The sequence below is a fragment of the Mesoplodon densirostris genome, chromosome 2 (genome assembly GCF_025265405.1).
Source record: "Mesoplodon densirostris isolate mMesDen1 chromosome 2, mMesDen1 primary haplotype, whole genome shotgun sequence".
Taxonomy (NCBI): Eukaryota; Metazoa; Chordata; class Mammalia; order Artiodactyla; family Ziphiidae; genus Mesoplodon; species Mesoplodon densirostris.
Genome location: NC_082662.1, coordinates 20,810,762 through 20,830,338, shown reverse-complemented (window position 1 = coordinate 20,830,338; position 19,577 = coordinate 20,810,762). Strand labels below are relative to the sequence as shown.

Here is a 19,577-nt window from a genome sequence, read left to right as displayed (position 1 = left end):
AACATCTTCTGAAGCTAGGAGACTAAGCTGTCTGACAGCCTGAGCACGTGAGAGGAGGCTCCTGGGTTCATCTGAACATTAAATGCTTGCAGAGTTGCAAACTTCACCAAGTGCCTTTAGGGGTAGAAGAGCCTAGATTAATGGTTCTCACAATGTGGTCCCCAGACCAGCCACCTCAGCATCCCCTGGGAACTTGTTAGAAATACCTGGGCCCCCATCCATACCTACTGATCTGAAACTCTAGGGTGGGGCCGAGCAATCTGTGTTTTACCAAGCGCTCTAAGTGACTCTAGTGCTCTTGGAAGTCTGAGGACTCCTGGAGCTCGACTGATTCACATCTTGCCTCTGCCACCTCTTAGCTGTGAGACCTTGGGCAAATCACTCAACCTCTCTCTGCCTCTGTGTTAACCTCAGTCACATGATGATAGCACCTATTTAGTTGTCAAAAGGATTAGAAGAATGAACACATACCAAGACTGATAAAGAGTATTATCTTTTATTATGAATAAAGTTTAATTTCTTAATTTTGTTAGTAAAAATGAATAGAACTAGAGTGCTAATATCTCTTCTTCCAGCAGCCCCTATGGATTGTCTGGAGCATCTTCTGAGGGGTGTGATCCCTACTCTGATGACCACTGGCCTGGATGACCTGTGATGAGGCCAAATGGGCAGGGACAATAGAGGAGAAGTGAAGAGTCAGATTCAAGAGCTATTTAGGGGATAAAATCAGCTGTTCTTGGTGAAAACGAGGGAGGAGTCAAGGATGGCTTCATATGTGAGATTTGGCAGATGAAGGACCCACTCCTGAGATGAGAGACACAAGGGGAGGGGGGCAGATAGTGGGGTAAATGAACAATGATATGTTCATTCTGGGCTTGGGATTCAGGTGCCTGTGAGATGCTTGGGGGAAGCAAGTGCATCCATTATCTACTGCTGTGTAACAAACCACCCCCAAACGTAGTGGCTCAAAACAGAAATCATCGGGCTTCCCTGGTGGCGCAGTGGTTGAGAGTCTGCCTGCCGATGCAAGGGACACGGGTTCGTGCCCTGGTCCGGGAAGATCCCACATGCCGCGGAGTGGCTGGGCCCGTGAGCCATGGCTGCTGAGTCTGCCTGTCCGGAGCCTGTGCTCCTCAACGGGAGAGGCTACAACAGTGAGAGGCCCGCGTACCGCAAAAAAAAAACAAAAAACAAAAAAACAGAAATCATCTAACTTGCTCCTGATTATGATTCCATGGTTCAGCAATTTTGGCTGTACTTGGTGATGCAGCTCTTCTGTCAGTTTTACCTAGGGTCACTATGCATCTCTAGCCCGGAGGTTTGACTGTGGCTGAATGGCCTCAGATAACCTTATTCAAACGTTCGTCAGTTGGTGCTGGCTGGCAGCTATCCCATGGGGTTCCAGCAGACTAGCCCAGACTTTTCACATGGCAGCAAATGAGTTACCACAGTAAGAGAGGGCAAGCCCCAATGCGCAGGTGCTTTTCAAGCCTCTGCTTGTATGGGGTTTGCTAATGTCCCATTATCCAAAGCCAATCACAAGGCTCAACTCAGGTGGGAGGGGTCTATACTGGAAGGCATGATTCATTGGGGGCCATTACTCTGACAACCTATCACACAGAGCCTGCTTGCAAGCTGCCACATTGGGGGACCATCCTGGGCCCTACACTGTGGCTACCACCCAATTGCCCCCATACTCCTTAGAAGCAGTAAGCAGAGCTACTAAAAGACAAGAGCGGCTTTGCCAGTGACATATAAATACCCCCAAATCCTGGTACCTTCTATATATATCTCAGCCTTGACTGTCCCTTTGATTGGGCAATCTCTTTTTCTTTTCCCAGGCTGCTGCAGGGAAGGGGAAGGCAGCATGGGGCTCCGTGGATGGTCCCTGACAGGGGCTGCAGAGGTCCCCCCAGTCAGTGGTGGGGAGCACAGTGTGGAGATCGAGCCCAGGGCCTGAGGGACAGAAGCTGGGCCTGGCTTCAGAGCTGATGATGCTGAAGTGTCTGCAGGCCAGAGGGAGAGGCTAGGGTGGGTGGGGACACAGAGTGAGACTCCCAGGGGAAGCCAGGCCGAAGGAAGGGGCAATAGTCTTGCCTGAAGTCACAGCTAACAAGTAGCAGGCGTGGAATAATAGTTACTAACACTTACCATGCACCCAGTGCTAGGCTAAGCAATTCGAAGGAGCCAGCGAGCTCAGTACTCACAGCAAACCTCTGAGCAGGTGCTATTGTTTCAGACCATTTTACAGAGTAGCAAGCAGGTACACAGAAGTAGAGCCAGACTCTGAACTCTGACAACCTGACTCAGAGGCCCACACTCTTCGTTTGACACTATGGAAGAGTGAAGAATATATGGAGAGGCAGGATGGTATAGTGGTTAAGCCCAGAGAGTCGGGATTCAGCTCTGCCACCAACATTTGCTAGCTGTGTGACCTGTGCTAATTACAGCACCTCTCTGTGCCTCCCTGTCCCCATCTGTAAAATGGGGATAATAAATAGTACCTCCTGCATGGGCTTGTTGAAGGTTAAGGCTGGCAGGCACTTGGAAGAGTGCCTGGTATGTGGCGGGCACCATATATATACCCGCTGTTACAGTGATGGTAATTATTGTCCTGCAGGACTTCCAGGTTAGACTTTCTCTAAGTCATGGGACTTTCATAAACTTCTGAAGGCCTGCCTTAGACAATATGTAAAACTCCCCTCTGGGGCACGGCTGTTGGGGCCCCTGCAGCAATCCTCTCCTTATCACCCCTGGACACCTTAGCATCATTAGCTTATCAGACCAGCAGATGATGAGGGGCTCAGCGCAGGGTCTGAGAGGCAGAGGCTGACACCAGTGGGGATGCCCTGAGCTGGGGCCCAGCGCTGAAGTTGGGGTCCAGGTCGTGAGACATGGGAGGAGCAGGGGTGGGCCAGAGCCCTGGGAGGCTGGGAGAGGAAATGGGAGGATGCATGGGGTGAGAGTAATGGGACCCTGAAATCAAATGTTATTTACTGACCAGTTTGGGGTGAATGTGCTCTGTCAACAGCTCCCAGAAACTGCCACCCTAATTTCATCCCCCTGGCCGAAGCACAACCCCACCCTCAAGGACACTGTGGGGTCTTGGGAGGAGGGTCTTGAGTGCCTATACCTGGCAGCAGGCATGGCAGCTGTGCCTGATAAAGCTCCCCAACCAAGAGGTTCTGACTTTCTATCTTTAGAGTCCCACGTCTGCCATAATCCTGGTGCCCTTCCTCTCCCCACCCACTGACCCCCTCCTCTGAACACACCAGAGCGGTGAGGTCCTTACAGAGTATCAAGTCTGACTCCCATGTGTTACAGATAGGGAAACGGAGGCCCAAAGAGGACAAGGGACTTGCCTAAGGTCCTTTAGTGCATTGCGGGCAAACAAGAGCAAGAGACAGCCTAGCCTGATGGGAGGGCACTGCACCAGGAGTCCAGAGCTTGGCTCTGCTACTGACATGCTATGTGCCCTTAAGTAAGTCACAGGCTGTCTCTGGTCCCCTTCTGTAGAATGAGAGGAAAATGCAAGCATCCCCCTACTCATGGAATCTTCGATAAGTCTGGACCCTTTGAATATAGCATTGCTGCAAGATGGTGGATGTGTTTGTTTGTTTGTTAGTTAGTCTTTTAACAGCAGTGTTTAAGGAAAGATTGAATTTGAATATCTAAAGTGGGGTTCGCAGTCTTCAATTGGCCATAGCCCTCACCACTCCCTAATACACACTGTACCCTTTATATACATAGTTTCCTGCTCGGCTCCTGAAGGAATTTGAGGGATCCCAAGACGAGCCCCTATACAAAATATGCCCTGCCCACCCCCATTCCACCCCCATTCCTAAGGGGATGCAAGCAGGAGATGGAAACATTGCCTCCCCTTCCCTTATGTCAGATAAAAAAGGTGAAAGAAGTTGAATCCTCCTGATTGTTCACTTCTCACCCACTCCCCAAGTCCCCAGATCCCATGGAGATGCCCAGGTTTCCTATAACCCGGTGTTTGTCAGACTGACCTGGGCTCATCAACACCCACCCAAGTCCTATGTGCAAGATTCTAGGTATGTATATTTTTCAATGAAAGTGAATTTAAATGTAAATTGAAGAGGCTTTGGAGAGATCTGGAAATGAGAGCTTCCTTGTTATCAGAGCCAAGGGTGGAGACCAGGTGAGTTCTTATTGCTGTGATGGTGATAATGGCGCTGGTGGTGAATAACCACCATTTACTGAGCTTTCTCTATGTGCCAGGCATGGTGCCAAGCTCTTGAACAAAACATTACTTCCTCTGGCTCTCCCAGCCCCCGCCGAGTGGGGGATAATTGCCCATATTTAGCTGATGAGGAAAGTAAGCAACCCACAAGGCCGTGCAGCTAAGAGGTTGAAACATAAAAACTGCCTTTTTTTTTTTTTTTTTTTTTTTGCGGTACGCGGGCCTCTCACTGTTCTGGCCTCTCCCGTTGAGGAGCACAGCCTCCGGACGCGCAGGCCCAGCAGCCATGGCTCACAGGCCCAGCTGCTCCGCGGCATGTGGGATCTTCCCGGACCGGGGCACGAACCCGTGTCTCCTGCATCGGCAGGCGGACTCTCAACAACTGCGCCACCAGGGAAGCCCAAAACTGCCATTTTTAAAGGTCAAAATGGTCAAATGTTGGCAATTTAATATGGTTTAACCTAATAGGGAACGATAGAGGTGGAGTCAAACAGAACTGTCTGACCTCAAAGCCCATGCTTTTTCCTTTAAAAAAAATTACTTACTGTCCACATGCTGGTCGTAGAATTTTTTTTTTTTTTTTTTTTTTTTTTTTTTTTTTTTTTTGCGGTACGCAGGCGTCTCACTGTTGTGGCCTCTCCCGTTGAGGAGCACAGGCTCTGGACGCGCAGGCTCAGCGGCCATGGCTCACGGGCCCAGCCACACCGCAGCATGTGGGATCTTCCCGGACCGGGGCACGAACCTGTGTCCCCTGCCTCGGCAGGCGGACTCTCAACCACTGCGCCACCAGGGAAGCCCTGGTTGTAGAAATTTTTAACACTGAAAATTAAAAAAAAAAAAAAACCTCTCCTAAACCCAGAGATAATCTCCATGGGGCAAAAACTTCCTTCAAGATCTCCCTCCAGGCATTTGTACACGTATGAACATAGTTGGGGTTGTTGATAAAATAGTCTTTACTATTCTGAGCAATTATGTGCCTCATATTGTTTGATTCTGGCAACATGATGAGAGAGGTATGATAATTTTTCCCATTTAATAGATGAGAAAAGCAGGAGGGCAGATAGTGTGGTAGCTCAAGGCACAGGCTCCAGAGCAGACTGTCTAGGTTGAAATCCCAACTGGAGCAAGTTACTTAACCCCTCTGTGCCTCGGTTTTCTTGTCTGTAAAATGGTGATAATAACAGTACCCGGGACTTCCCTGGTGGCGCAGTGGTTAAGACTCCGCACTCCCAATGCAGGGGGCCCAGGTTCGTTGCCTGGTCAGGGAACTAGATCCCACATGCATGCTGCAACTATAAATTTGCATGCCACAGCTAAGGAGCCCGCCGGCCACAACTAAGAACCGGGGCAAACAAACAAACAAACAAATAAATAATATTTTAAAAAAAAACCAGCACCCACCTTGAAGGATGCTTGTGAGAACTAAATGAGATAGTTTACATGAAATGGTTAAAACAGTGTTGGCATTTGGTAAACACTTAATAAATGTCGGCTGTTATTAAAACTCAGAGACATTAAATAACTAGATTAAGCCACACAGCTGGAAAGTGCCAGAGCCCTGATATGACCCCAAGCTTATCTGGTTCCAGAGCCCAAACTGTTATCCATTTTGCAAACCTGGAATTAATTCAAAGCATCCGCCCGTTTCCTCTTGCTGGTCCCCTCCTGAACATTAGCTAAGTCCCTTGCGCTCATCTGTCACAGCAGCTCCTGTGCAGGGTCTGAGGCTGGAAAAGGGGAGGGTCACCCATGTGGCTCTGGTGCTTTCTGCTGCCCCACCAGGTCCCTTTCAGCAGGGGTCAAAGGGAGAGAGCCGTTTTCTGCGAAGATAATTTCGGTTCTTGCCTATGAACCTCTAGACCCGCTTCTGCCCCCTCTTCTGCATGACCTGAGCTAAGTCACCAGCTTCTGTGGCCTTATTTTCTCTCACACATGATCAGGAGGTTGAACCGGATTCTCAAAAGCAGGAGTCAGTACCTTTACTGAGTGTAAACTATGTGCAAGGACTTGTCCTGATGCTCTACACGTGTTCATATCATTGTGTTTAATAATAACAATAATTGCTGCATTTACTGAGCACTCACTATGGGCCAGGCCCTGCATTAGCTCAGTTAAACCTTCCCTCAAACCTGCATGGTATGTCTGTGTTATCCCCATTATTCAGATGAGAAAACTGAGGCTCAAAGAGGGGAAGTAACTTGACTAAGCACTCTTCAATGATCTTTAATGTCCCTTCCAGCTGGCGTTCTGTAAAACTCCAATTTCACACAACCCTCCACCTTGTCTGCTTCTCTTCCTCCTTCTCAACATCTCTTCCCTGAGCAGACTTCCAGGATGTTATCATCATGGCAGTCCTTGGCTTGGGTTTCCTCAACACATCTTTGCGGAGACACTGCTGGAGCAGCGTGGCCTTCAATCTCTTCATGCTGGCCCTCGGGGTGCAGCTGACAGTCCTGCTGGATGGCTTCCTGAACCAACTCTCCCTTAGGAAGATGGTCCTCAATCTTTCCAGGTAACTGGATGGCCGCTGGATCACTTTTGGGTCCTTGGGGGTCTGGGCCCAAGAGGGCAGATTCTAGAAGAGCTGGCTTGTCCCCTTCTCTTTCTAGCACCGACACCATGCAATACTCAGGACTTATTTATACTAACAAATTACTCATTGTTTGTCTAAAATTCAAATTTAACTGGCATCCTCTATTTTATCTGACAACCCTGCTCTGTGACATCACAAGGGGCCCAGATCTACAGCCCACCCTGTATCCTTTCTTTTTTATTGATTTTGATTTCATAAACTTATACAATAAATATTAGTTCAAAGAAAAAATTAATAGAGATTAGACAAAAAGAAATAGAAATCTCACACTCGGATAGAGAGTCTCTTGAAAAGAAGGAAGTACTCTCAGTCCTCAAATGCTGGTGGACAAGAAATAGGCTTGTCTTTAGTTTCTTTAAATTAACTTTGATTTATTTAGATGCCTTTATAAGAACTAGCAAAATTAACCTGTGTTGCTAGAAGTCAGAATAATGGTTACCCGAGTGTTTACTGATTAGGAAGGGGCACAAAAGAAATTTATGTGGTGCAGTAAACATTCTCTATGTTATCCTGTATGATAGTTACACAAGAGTATATATATATATATATACACACACACACACACACACACACATACATTAAGTTGTACATACCTGCAAAAAAAGTCATTCACACTTAATAGGAGGAACCAGGTAAAATTTCTTTAAAAATTGTTTTTTGGTTTTATCCAATTCTGAAACTTTGTCTTGCCCAGATGATGGGTAAATCCCACCTTAGGTATCTTGGGGACCCCTTCAAGGCCATTCTACCCTCCCCTCTGAGACCCTACTAAACCTCTGGGCACTGCTGTTAAATATCTCTCCATGAACCAGGCTCTGTGCTGGGCCCTTCACAAACAATGTTTGTTTAGCCCTTCCAAGTAGGGGTCTGATGTGGCGTACAGGCAAGGAACTAGACTCTCAGAGCTCGTAAGACACTTGCCTAGGGTCACATAGCTAACTGGTGGAAATGGCTTCAGTTTTAACTCTGTAACCTTTCCCACACACTGCAGAGTGGTCCTGACAAGAAACCCAGTGTAGCCAGCTCCCCACGGGCCCTGAAAAAATCTCTTCACCTTTTTTCTTTTAAACCATTTTAGAGCTGATCCCCATGGGGATTCAATAACCTCAGTAACCACCTGGGAAGTGACAAAGGGCATTCTGGGGGAACTCCAATTGGGTGGTCCTGGTCTGGTGTTTCTGCTGCCTTGGCTTAAGGTCACACAAGTCTTCGGCTTCCTGAGCCTGAGTCTCCAGGCATCTCCAGGCTGCCCCCTTCTTCTGACGTCCTGCCTGCAGGAATCTGTTTGCTCTCGACTCAATCCAGAAAGACAAGAAGAGGCCATTTACAGCCCGAGTGAACGCCCCTGCCCTGCCCTGACCACTTGGGTCCTCCCAGCTGTGACCCCCAATGGGGCTGGCTTCACAGATTTGAACAGTGGGCTCCTTCCTGACCTTTCCTGCTCTGGCTGGGCTGGTGGGCGGTGTCCAGGCCTGCCTCTCAGACAGGCCCTCTCCCTCTCCTGCCACCTCACCCGCCCGAGGCCTGACCTGGCACTGAATCGGTTCTGCCCTGAGTCACCGATGACCAGTCCCTTCAGGGCGGGGGCCTGTCTTATTCAGTTTTATCCTCCTTTGTCTTCCTCACATAGTAAGGACTTAGTAAATGGTTATTGGAACAAAGATGAAAATAAAAAGAACGCTGAAAGTTGTGATATTTTTAAGGCGGTATGTTAAAAGGTCTTGGAGGGCCTATCATAGCAATAGCCAACCCCCTTACTTTGCTTGACTCACTTTGCCCTCCCAACAGCTCTGTAGGCCTTGCCTCTCTTATAGATGGGGACATGGAAACACAGAGTGGTTAAGTCATTTGCCCAAGGCCACACAGCCAGGAAGTGATGAGCCAGGATTCCAACCTTGGCAGCCTGAACAAGACTGTCCTAAGCACCGTACTTCACTGTCTCAATACCTCCCTGGTCCCAACTGGCCCCTGAGGTCTGAAATCCTCCCACTGGCACAGAATCTCTTGGATTAGGCTTTTGCCAGTTAAATGAGTGCTCACCCAAAAGCTAACATGGCCAGCCACAGTGAAGCACTGAGTGACCCTTCATCTCAAATAATTCCTGGCCCCTGTGAGGCTCCTTCCCCATACCTTTGGCCTCCTCTGGCTTTCCCTCTGAAGTCCTTGAGCCTTAAGTAGGGCACTACATTGGCAGCAAACAGTGGGAAGTCTGTGTCCAGACTTCAGAACACAGGCTTTGGATCCAGGCCAGATGGGTGGGTTTGAACCTTACATTTGTCATTAACTAGCTGTGTGGCCATTACCAAAACAGTCACCTCTTCCAGTCTCAATGTCCTCACCTGTAAAATGGAGGTACTGAATGGTACCCTAGCACCATTTACAGAGGGCTACCTGGAGGATTAAAATTTAAATGAGGTGATGTACTTGCAAGCCTGTTATACATAATGCTCAATAGATTATTATTATTACTATCACTATTATGGTGGTGGTGGTGGTTGTAGCATCATCATCATCAACTCCCAGGGGGAGGGGTGGTCTCAGCAAAGTGCCAGAGGAGGGTGGGTTGGTTTAACCACAATGGATTGTCCAGCTCAGTGCCACCTCCTCCAGGAAGCCCTCCCTGATGAGTCCAGTTCACATTGCTCTCTCCCTCCAGTGAACCCCTCTGGCCTCATGCTATTGCAGATGGTTTTAATTGACAGGGTCATGATGTCTGCTTTGTCTCCCCAGGCTAATCATAAGTGTCTTGAAAACAAAAATTGTTTTCTCCTTCTGAATCCCTGCACTAAGCTTGCTCACTTGTCAAGGGAAGGAAGGAATCAGTAATAGCACTGAGTTAGTTCTTTGTGCCAGTCATGGTGTGCTAGACACACATGCACGACTATTCCTTCTAATCCCCGCAACACTCCCGTGAGATAAGTATTATCATCCTTCTTATTTTACAGATGAAGAAACAGGCTCAGTGAGATTAAATAGCTGCTCAAGTGGAAAAGCTGGAACTGGAAGCCAGGCTTGTCCTACTTCCAAACCCAGTCTCTTTCCACTACAGGGAGAAGGAGAGAGGAAGGTGGTGGTGCCTGAAGGATGGGCGGGCAGGTGAAGAGCGCCCTCTATTGAGCATCTGTGAGTGATGACAGTAGAAGAGAAGCCCAGGGAAGAATCCTAGTAGTCAGATCCCAGAAGCGGTCCCGTGGGAACCATCAGACATTCCTATGAGAACTTCGGAGCATCCTCAGTACAGATGAGTGTATGCAGATCAATCAGAGTGTGGCTGCCATCCTGAGGGGGGGAGGGGAGGAAGGAGACCCCAGACTCGGCAGCCTCCATCCCCATGAGAGCGGAAATTTTGTCTATTTGCTCTCCTACTCCATCCCCAGTTTCTTGAAAAGTTTCAGGCAGAGAGTAGGTCCTCAACAAGTGTTTGCTGAATGAGTGGATGAATGAATGGGAGGCATCCTTCCTTCTCAGTCATCCCTGTCTTGCCCCCTCTCCCCAGTATTCAGATATCCACCATGAGCGCTACATCTGTGCTGATCTCAGTGGGTGTCATCCTGGGGAAGGTCAACCTGCTGCAGCTGCTGTTGATGACAGTGATAGAGGTGACAGCCTTTAGTGCCACGAGGATGGTCGGCAAGGAAGTCTTCAATGTGAGTGATGGTGCCGTGAGGAGGTACCTCGGGGATGAGGGCTGAGCAGGTGAAAGGGGAGGGCTCTGTCTCCACTTGATAAAGCTTCTGGGATTAAAAAAAATTAAAGACAGGCCAAAATGGGGTTGTAAAAGTGTGGTCTATGCTAAACATTTAAACATAGCAAGCAAATGCTATGAAGGTGGTTCCCACGGTAAAAACTGTCAAGGAAAGAGGTCAATTCCCAGAGATGGAAAGCCCACCGTGGGCAATGCATTATAAGCCTTTTCCTGCTTTGTTATGGTTTTCATAGTGGTTGTTTTAAAAAGCTGCATTAATTCAAAGCCATCTCCTCTCTTCTCTGCAGCTTCAATGTTTTAGTTTAGATGGTCCGGGCACTGATTTTGAGAGTTCACTGCTTCTCCTCAAAAACTTCAATTTAGCCTGGGTTCGTTGCATGGAAGGGTTCAGGGGAAACTAGAGCCAGAAACCAGAGCTGTTCCCAGTAGAGGCAACTCAAGAAAGGAGTATTCCAAGCTGACGATTCCCAAATGTGGTTTTTGGATTCCTGGGGGACCTGAAAGAGATTAAAAATGCAAGATTTCGGGGCTTCCCTGGTGGCGCAGTGGTTGAGAGTCCGCCTGCTGATGCAGGGGACACGGGTTCGTGCCCCGGTCCGGGAAGATCCCACATGCCGCGGAGCGGCTGGGCCCGTGAGCCCTGGCCGCTGAGCCTGCGCGTCCGGAGCCTGTGCTCCGCAATGGGAGAGGCCACAACAGTGAGACGCCCGCGTACAGAAAAAAAAAAAAAAAAAAAGCAAGACTTCTTCAGTTCTTACAAGGGAATTCCACAGACTTTCATTTTTATGTGCGACTGAAGGTTCCTTACCATTCATTCATTCCTTTCACAAATATTTATTCTGAGCCTGTTGTGTACCAGGCACTCTTCTAGGCAGTGGGAAAATGTAGCTGTCGTGGAACTTCTATTCCAGAGGGAAAGACTGACAATAAACAATAAAATAGGCAAAAGATACAGTGTGTTAGATAGTGATAAGTACTATGGAGAAAAAAATAAAATGAGGAAAGCAGACAGGAATAGCTGTGAGGGAAGATAAAGTGTTAGGGAGGTTGGCCAAGGAAGGCTTCACTGGGCAAATAATTTTTGAGTAAAGAGCTGAAGGCAGCAGGTTTGCAAGTCACGTGGGTATCTGAGGACAGTGGCAGACGGAGGGCAGGGCCGTGGGAGTGGTCTGCCTCTTTCAGGAGGAGGATTGTGTCAGTGACACTGTTTAGAATTGTTGGCACATGATGATAATAAAAAGCAGATGGACTTTTAGTTGCTTTAATTGTTTTAAATTCTCTACAGACAATGCGTCCCCTTATTGCCTGTACCCAGGGTGGACCACTCCCTCCACCATGCACTCCAGGCAGTGGAACAGACGGTGCAAAGTGGTACTGACGTGGGAGCATGAGTGTAGGTTTGAGGAAGAGCAAGGACAGTGTGTGTGGATTGAGCAGGAGGTGCAGTCTCAGAGGATGTGGGAGGGCAGATCATGCAGGGTCTTGTAGGTCGTAGTAAGAACGCTGACTTTGACATTGAGGGAGACATTGAGGAATTCCCACCCCCCTCACTGGGGGATTCTGAGCAGAAATATGCCATGAGCTAAGATTTTAACAGGGTCTCTCTGGCTGCTACGTGGAGAAGAGTCCGTTGGGGGACAAGGGTGGAAATGGGGAGACCAGTTAGAAGATTATTGCAAAAACTTGGGAAAGTGTTGATGGTGGCTTAAACCAAGGTGGGGGTCAGTGGAGCATGGTGGTGAAAATTCTGCCAAATCTGGATATTTGTTGAAGGCACAGCTGACAGGACTTACCAGTAGCCCACAAAGTGAGTTATGAAGGGTTACTAAATTTGATATTCGTAAAGCAAAATTAACATATAGCTGGAATTTTCTGAACACTTTAGTTCAGTATTATAAAAATTCTGGCTGCTTCATGTTGCAAAGATCATATCACTCATACTCTATGCAAAATTTGAAATTCTGCCAAAATATAGGAAGCAGTGGGGTACATGTCCGTGTGGCTCTTCCCCCACCTAAGTGGACTTCAGCCAAAAGTGTTTAAAGCCAACCAGAGGGGAGTTCCCTGGCAGTCCAGTGGTCAGGACTCGGTGCTTTCACTGCTGTGGCCTGGATTCAATTCCTGGTCCTGGAACTAAGACGCGGCTGCAAGATGCAAGACGCGGCCAACTGAATAAATAAAGCCAACCAGAAACTTGTCAGGAATAAATACACAGCAACTCACAGGACTCCTCTGAAAGGGGGGCTGCTGGGCAGGGTCAGTCTCCTGACTTCAAGTCACGCCTCCTACATGAAGCCAGAACTTTCTCCAAGGAACACGGGAGGTTCCCTCCCTGTGGGCAGAAGATGCCGACACTGACTGTTCCCACTGGGTTTTGTTGCAGATGGACAACCACATAAGCATGATGTACATCCACGTGTTTGCGGCCTGTTTCGGGCTGACTGTGGCCTGCTCCCTCCCAAAGCCTCTGCCTAATGCAGCGGAGGACAAAGATCAGACGGCAACGAGCCCCAGTTTGTTCGCCATGCTGGGTGAGAACAAGGTGGCGTGGGTGGGCTCAGATCTGGGGTGGGCAAGAGGCTCCAAAAGGGCTCTCCAGAAAATTCTCTCTCCTTTTCCAACCTTCTCTGGGTGTCTGAAGCCCCTCGGTAATGATCCATTTCTTCAAGTAGTATCTGATGAATTCACATCTTTGAATTCCCCTCTAGGGAACTTCTCTTCATTAATATCCAAAGGAGAGGAGAGGCTCATTACATCTCAGTTTAAAGAAGGTTATCCAATAAAGCAGAGAATTGGACACGTGAAGAAAGCTGGGCCTAGGAGTGGAGGGAAGAATGGGGGTGGGAAGAGAGGAGTAATCATGGTGTATCAATAGTTTGAAGAGCTCCAGTAAAAGTGATGAACTTAGAGGCTGGGAGAGGCTTAGAAGAAGGAAATGAGGCAGTGAGATCACCAGCAGGCACCTGAATACCAGGTCATTGGGCCAAATGAAAGCATCCCGTTAATTTTTTAAAATAAGCATTTAAGCCATCACAGGCCAGGGTCAGGAGGCCTGGGGTTTGGTGATTTCAACTCTCTAGACCCTAGTTTCCTTGCCTGTAAAGTATGTTAGCTGGGCCCTACCAGCTTAAGAATTCAGAGAGGAGACATGATTTGCCCAAAGTCACAGAGCAAGAAAGTGACAGAGATGAGACTTGCCAGGTCCAGAATTCTCCTGTCTGAAGTCCCCCTGGCTCAGGCTTTGGAGCAGGAATACTGGTTCCGGCCACTGACCCTCTCTGGCCTCCAGGCACCCTCTTCTTGTGGATGTTCTGGCCGAGTTTCAACTCTGCTCTGCTGGACATTCCGGACGAAAAAAAGAAGGCCTTGTTCAACACCTACTACGCCCTTGCTGTCAGCATGGTGACAGCCATCTCAGTGTCAGCCTTGGTTCACCCTCAAGGGAAGATCAACATGGTGAGGAGGGGGGCTGTCCCTTGGGCAGCACTTGGGTCTTCTAGGCCTGACACACATATTCACACCCCACCCGCCGGCCTCAGTGCCAGCCCCACAGGTCGGGAAAGAGCATATCGGGTGATGGGGTCTCGTCTGAAGCATCGTGGGGCATCAGCCCATCAGCACTGCCTTGTCAAAATGGGCCTGGAACATAGGAGACTGTCAAATGAGCAAAGGCCCTCTGGGGGGAGTGATTAAATCTATCAGCCTTGACATCAAACAAACCCAAGTCTGAACCCCATTTCTGCTAGTTACTAAAGCCAGCTCCCATAAGCAAGAGTCAGCAGAGAAAAACTGGGGTAGAAAGAGTCATCCTCTCCCCTTCCCCCAAGAAATTTCAAGAATGGAATAAACGGAATCAGAAGTAAAGAACTTTGTTTCCCTAGCCATCTGAACTTGGCCAAGCCACTTAAACTTTTTGAGTCTCAACTGCCGCATATGTAAAGTGGGAATTGAGAGATGAGGCACGTAAAGGGCTTCATGCCCAGAGCTAATAAGTGCTGGGCAAATATTAGCTGCTATTATCAACGTAGCTGCGAGTCTGTGTGTGAGTTTTTGGGGGAGAGGTGGGTGAGATGTAGACTAAAGACAAAACAAGGTCCCATGATGATCAGGGCATGAGGTCAGCCAGCCAGACATGATGGGAAAGTCTAGACAGATGGGAGGGGGGTCGGGGGCGGAGGTGAAAGGGAGAGAAGATGGCCAAGGATGACAGGTTAACACTAAGGGGAGGTGAGGGTCCCCACAGGTGAGCTCCATGGTCACAGGGAGTCTAGGATCAGACAAGGTAGCGACATCCAGGGAGGCAGGTGTAGGCATCAGGTCAGGGAAGCCCAGAAGCTGGTCCCAGGGCCCAGAGCTCCAAGTTCTGGGTAGAGTTGAGAGGGGCAGAGAGCAGTAGCCTAAGAGCAAGGCAAGGCCCCAGTTCTAGAGGAAGTGAAGGTCATAGCAGAGACATGACCCAGGAACAAGGGCCAGCTTCTTGGGATGGGGTCCAATAATACAGGGTGACACAGGCACTAAGTAGCCAATAATAATAATAGTAAAAAACAATAATAATGGCTTATATTTTGGGGGCATTTACTCATGTTCTATGCCAGGCATTAGGCTCAGAGTTTTATATATGGTAACTCAATTTTCACAATAACCATATCAGTAGATACAATCAAAACCCCATTTTTCTGGTGACAAAATTAAAGCACTGAGTGGTTAAGCGCCCAAGGACACATCACAACTAAGTGTGAGCATGGCTAGGATCCTGAGTAACTGCACTTTCAGGCTAAATGACTCCCAATCAGGGTGACTGCTCCCTGAGCCTGAGAAGTGGGGTGAGATAAGACCGTTGGTGAACTCTCAGCAGAGGGGAGGGGCTAGTTTCGGGATCAGAGAAGCAGGGAAGACGTTACACTGTTGACTTGCTACCGGCTTATCAAGTAATTTAGAGAGATGCTGTCCTCTCTGTGTCATTTCATTCACCCACAAGCTATTCCTTTGCAGACTCACATCCACAATGCGGTGCTGGCAGGAGGTGTGGCTGTGGGCGCCCCCTCTTACCTGATCCCTTCTCCTTGGCTTGCCATGGTGCTGGGTCTCGTGGCTGGGCTGATCTCCATCTGGGGAGCCATGTATCTGCAGGTAAGGAGCTGGGCAATGAACACCTGCTGCTTTGGCTTCCACCAGGGTCGAGGCCCCTAGAACATGGCGGGCCATCCTGTAGTGCCAAGGGCTGCATTAGTTTAGCTTCACAGCTAGGGTGAGGGACCCACCCAAGTTGGATGGTGCATTTGTTAAGATCTGGGGAGCAAGTATCAGAACCTATTCAAGCTTGCTTAGGAAAAAGGGGGATTTGTTAGAAGGCTACTGGGGTATCACCGAACCCAAGGACAGGAATGCTGCTGGGAGCCCAGGAATGGCTGGCACCAGGGATGTGAGTCTTGTGGGGAACACAAGAAGTCCCTGCTCTTCTTTTTTTTGCTTTTCCTGAACATCTGCTTTATTCTCACTCTGTAGACTTCCTTCTTCTTCTCCTACTCCACATGGTGGAATGTCGTCTTTCTCTTCAAGAGAGCAGCCAGGTGAAATCTCTTGGCCCCAGTTGCAAATTCTTGGAGAAGGGGCTCCTTGGTCTAACTTGGATAATGTGTCCATCTTTGGCTGGGTGGGAGGTAGGGCACATCATACATGCAAGTCTGCTGTCCATGAACCATGTGAGTGGGGGTTGGAAGGGCAGCACTCAAAAGAGGGATGCTGGGCTGATAATCCAGGTCACGTCCACTTCTGATTATTTAGTTTTTCTTCTAAGTGGATGGATTTTTCTTCCTTCAATATTCAACATATACTGGTAACATCAGAATGCTCCATTATAGCCAATTTGTTATCACACACTTCTAAGGGAAATATTTAGGAGCAACAGATCTTCATAGGTTTGAAGACCTGATGGAGGAAAAAGGAATAGACTTTGGGGTGACACAAGAAGATGAATTTGGATGAACCGTGGATATTCAGGGAGGCAGTTTCAATCCCAAATAAGGAAGAACTTACCAACAGTTCGATCTGACCAAAAGATGGCGTTGTCTGCTTTTCATCTTTGGAGTGGAAGCGCCCGTCTTTTTATCTCCTCTGGTTTTGAGATCCTCTGATGGAAGTAGGACATATTCAGCAAAACGTGTATCACGGGAATTCCCTGGCAGTCCAGTGGTTAGGACTCCGAGCTTTCACTGCCGAGGGCCCGGGTTCAATCCCTGGCGGGGGAACTAAGATCCCACAAGCCGCGTGGCGTGGCCAAAAAACATGTATCACAAGTATCATGAGGCTCAATGTCTGTCACTTTCTCTATGCCTCAGGTTCCTTGAGTCTATCACTGCGGGAAGGATTCAAAGATGATTCACTGATTTTTTCATTCATTCATTCACTCATTCATTCAACACATTTGTTTTAACAGTCATCCTGTTTCACAAGCTATAGTGTAGTGAAGGAAATGGACAAATAAATGCAACACAGTGTGTTAACTGCTACTGGAGCACATCTAAGCTGGCCTGAGATGGGTCAGTAAATGCTTCCCAGAGCAGAGAATGTCTCACTCAAGTATTGACAAAGAACTTATATTAGCTAGGGAAAGAAATGTACTCCAGGCAGAAGGAACAGTGTGGTCAAAGGCTCAATGGCGAGAAGAGCATGTGGCCCAACCAGGAAACAGAAAGATGTTCATTGGGCTGAAGCCTAAAGTTCATCAGGGAGTGTGCCTCTCACCATAGCCTTGAGAGATGGCAGGTGCTCAGGAATACCTTCTGGGCGAGTTCAAGAGTCTGAATTTTTATTCCCAAGACCATGAGGATTCTGAGGACGGAACTAGCCTGATCAAATTTCCATTGGTATCCACATCTGTTGGCTCCCGGCCATCTGGGAGGCCAAGTGATGAAACGGAAGGAGTACTGACTGGGCGTCTAGAGGTGTGGTCAGATTCTTTCCTGTTAATCAGCCATGTGGTCTCTTGGATGGCAGTTAGGTTTGGTCTAGACCAGTGGGTCTCAATCAGCCCCTGGGGACATTTGACAATATCTGGAGACAGTTTTGGTTGACACACTTGGGAGAGGGGTGCTCCTGGCATCTAGAGGGTACAGGCCAGGGACGCTGCTAAATCTCCTACAGTGCACAGGAGGGTCCCTAGCATAACACAGAATCATCAGCCCCAAAGGTGAGTAGTGTGGACAACAGACCAGCACTGGTGTCGCCTGGGACTTTGCTAGAAATGCAGAATCTCAGGCCCCAGACCCACCAAATCCAACTCTGCATTTTAAGGAGCTCCCCAGGTGCTGTGAATGCACATTCAAATCTGAGAAGCACTTATTTAGTTGAGTCCTGATGCCCATCACCCTGGATGCCCTGGATGCCAAGCGTCTGTGAAAGGGTGGGTAAGGAGTGTCAGTCCCACATGCAGATCTGCTGATAATGGTGTTTGTCCCCAGGTGTGTCTTCAACGAATGCTGGACCTCCATGACGCCTACGGCGTGCAATATACCTTTGGCTTGCCGGGTCTACTCGGAGGGGTCACCAACATTGTGCTGATGGCATTTCAGGTCAAGTGGACCAAAGTTTCCACGTAGGTCACTTGGCTCAGCCCCTTATCACCCCATCCAACTCAGGAAGGAGTGTGCCCAGAGCCCTTGGCTGGGGAAGGCGGGGGTGTTACATTCAGGGCCGGGCAGTCAGAGGCCCCAGTGAATATCCATTGGCCAATTTATTCTGAAATTCTGCCCAGCCCCTACTGTGTATGGACTTATCACCTGTCCAGGCCACTTCTTTCTAAAGCAGGCAGCTTAGGTGCAGGGCAAAGGCAGACAGTCCTGAGTCCTCCCCAAATGCAGACAGAGCAAGCAATCAGGCTCAAGCCAATCGAGCTTGTTTTTCAGTCCCTGGTAGTTTAGGTTGTGGTGAAGTGTGCCGTGGGGTCTTGACCTCTTCTTAGCTGGGCCATGCTACCTAACCTCTCTGAGCCTCTGTCACCCGATGGTAAATGAAGATAATGATAATTCCTCTCCTCATAGGGGTGTTGGATGCTACTTGAGGCCAGGTACTGTGTGGTTAAGAGGATTTGATATGTTAATGTAGGAAAATGCTGAGTACAGCCCATCCCTGAGACCCAGAGAGGGAAGGAGCTTGGCTAAGGTCACACAGTGAGGTGGGACCATGGGTCTCTGGACCAGAGTCAGATCCTGTGTCCCCCAGACAATGGACAGCAATGATCAGAACCCTGGTCATCACCTTCTGGAAGTTGTTTATCTTCTTGTTTCTTTCCCTTTTTTTTTTTTTTTTTGCGGTGGGGGGCCTGTTGTTTATCTTCTGAATGTGACTCACATATAATGAAAGAGTGACTTGGGCACAGGGATAGATTTTTCCAGATGAACTGAGTTAGTGATAACAATAATGATATTACTGATGACAATCAGCACTGTTTATTGACTGCTTTCTAAATGCTAGGCATTATGCGAAAATCACTACGTCATCATCTCATTCAATCCTCACAACCACCTGGTGAAGTATTATTAGTTTTCCCTAAGAAATGATACTTTGGGGGAGTTAGCTGTCCAAGGTCATGTGGCTGAAACCTGGCTGTAAAGGTTATGAGCACCTGCGGTGGGTGATGAGAGCTCATCGCTGTGGAGGTATTTCAAAGAAATCATGGAGGTCTGCATCCCTCAGTTCTAACAACAGAGACGACCACAGCCCCAAATTATAGGAATCCTCTATGAGCAGGTGAGATATACCTCTATGAGCTGCTTGGGGGTGAGGAGGATGCCATTTGGGGGTGGGGAGGGGATGGTCTGTGTGAAGCAGTGCATCTCTGTAATGGACTCCAGTGATGTGCCTGCCACTGTTTCAATAGCTGTGTGACTCTCAGCAAAGCTTTTTCCTCTCTCCGGGCTCCTGAGTTCCCCTCTGTAAAATGAGGGGTTGATCTAGCAGGGTCCTACACTCAGATACCTGTAGGGACCAGGCAGGTCAGGTTAAAACTGAGACCGGTGAGGGGAGGGAACTATGGGCATTTGCTCTTCAGTGCCAGGCAGCTAATACCATGC

At 48.5% G+C, this 19,577-nt stretch overlaps 1 protein-coding gene across 1 annotated transcript in view; it reads left to right on the top strand.

The window, feature by feature from the left end:
* The window catches only part of RHCE (Rh blood group CcEe antigens), a 34,292-nt gene that overhangs the window by 4,543 nt on the left and 10,172 nt on the right, over positions 1 to 19,577 (top strand). The window contains exons 2-7 of the mRNA XM_060081027.1: positions 6,533 to 6,719; positions 10,297 to 10,447; positions 12,890 to 13,037; positions 13,796 to 13,962; positions 15,499 to 15,636; positions 17,967 to 18,100. Of these exons, the coding sequence (XP_059937010.1) occupies positions 6,533 to 6,719; positions 10,297 to 10,447; positions 12,890 to 13,037; positions 13,796 to 13,962; positions 15,499 to 15,636; positions 17,967 to 18,100 (925 nt within the window). The remainder of the gene's footprint in view (positions 1 to 6,532; positions 6,720 to 10,296; positions 10,448 to 12,889; positions 13,038 to 13,795; positions 13,963 to 15,498; positions 15,637 to 17,966; positions 18,101 to 19,577) is intronic.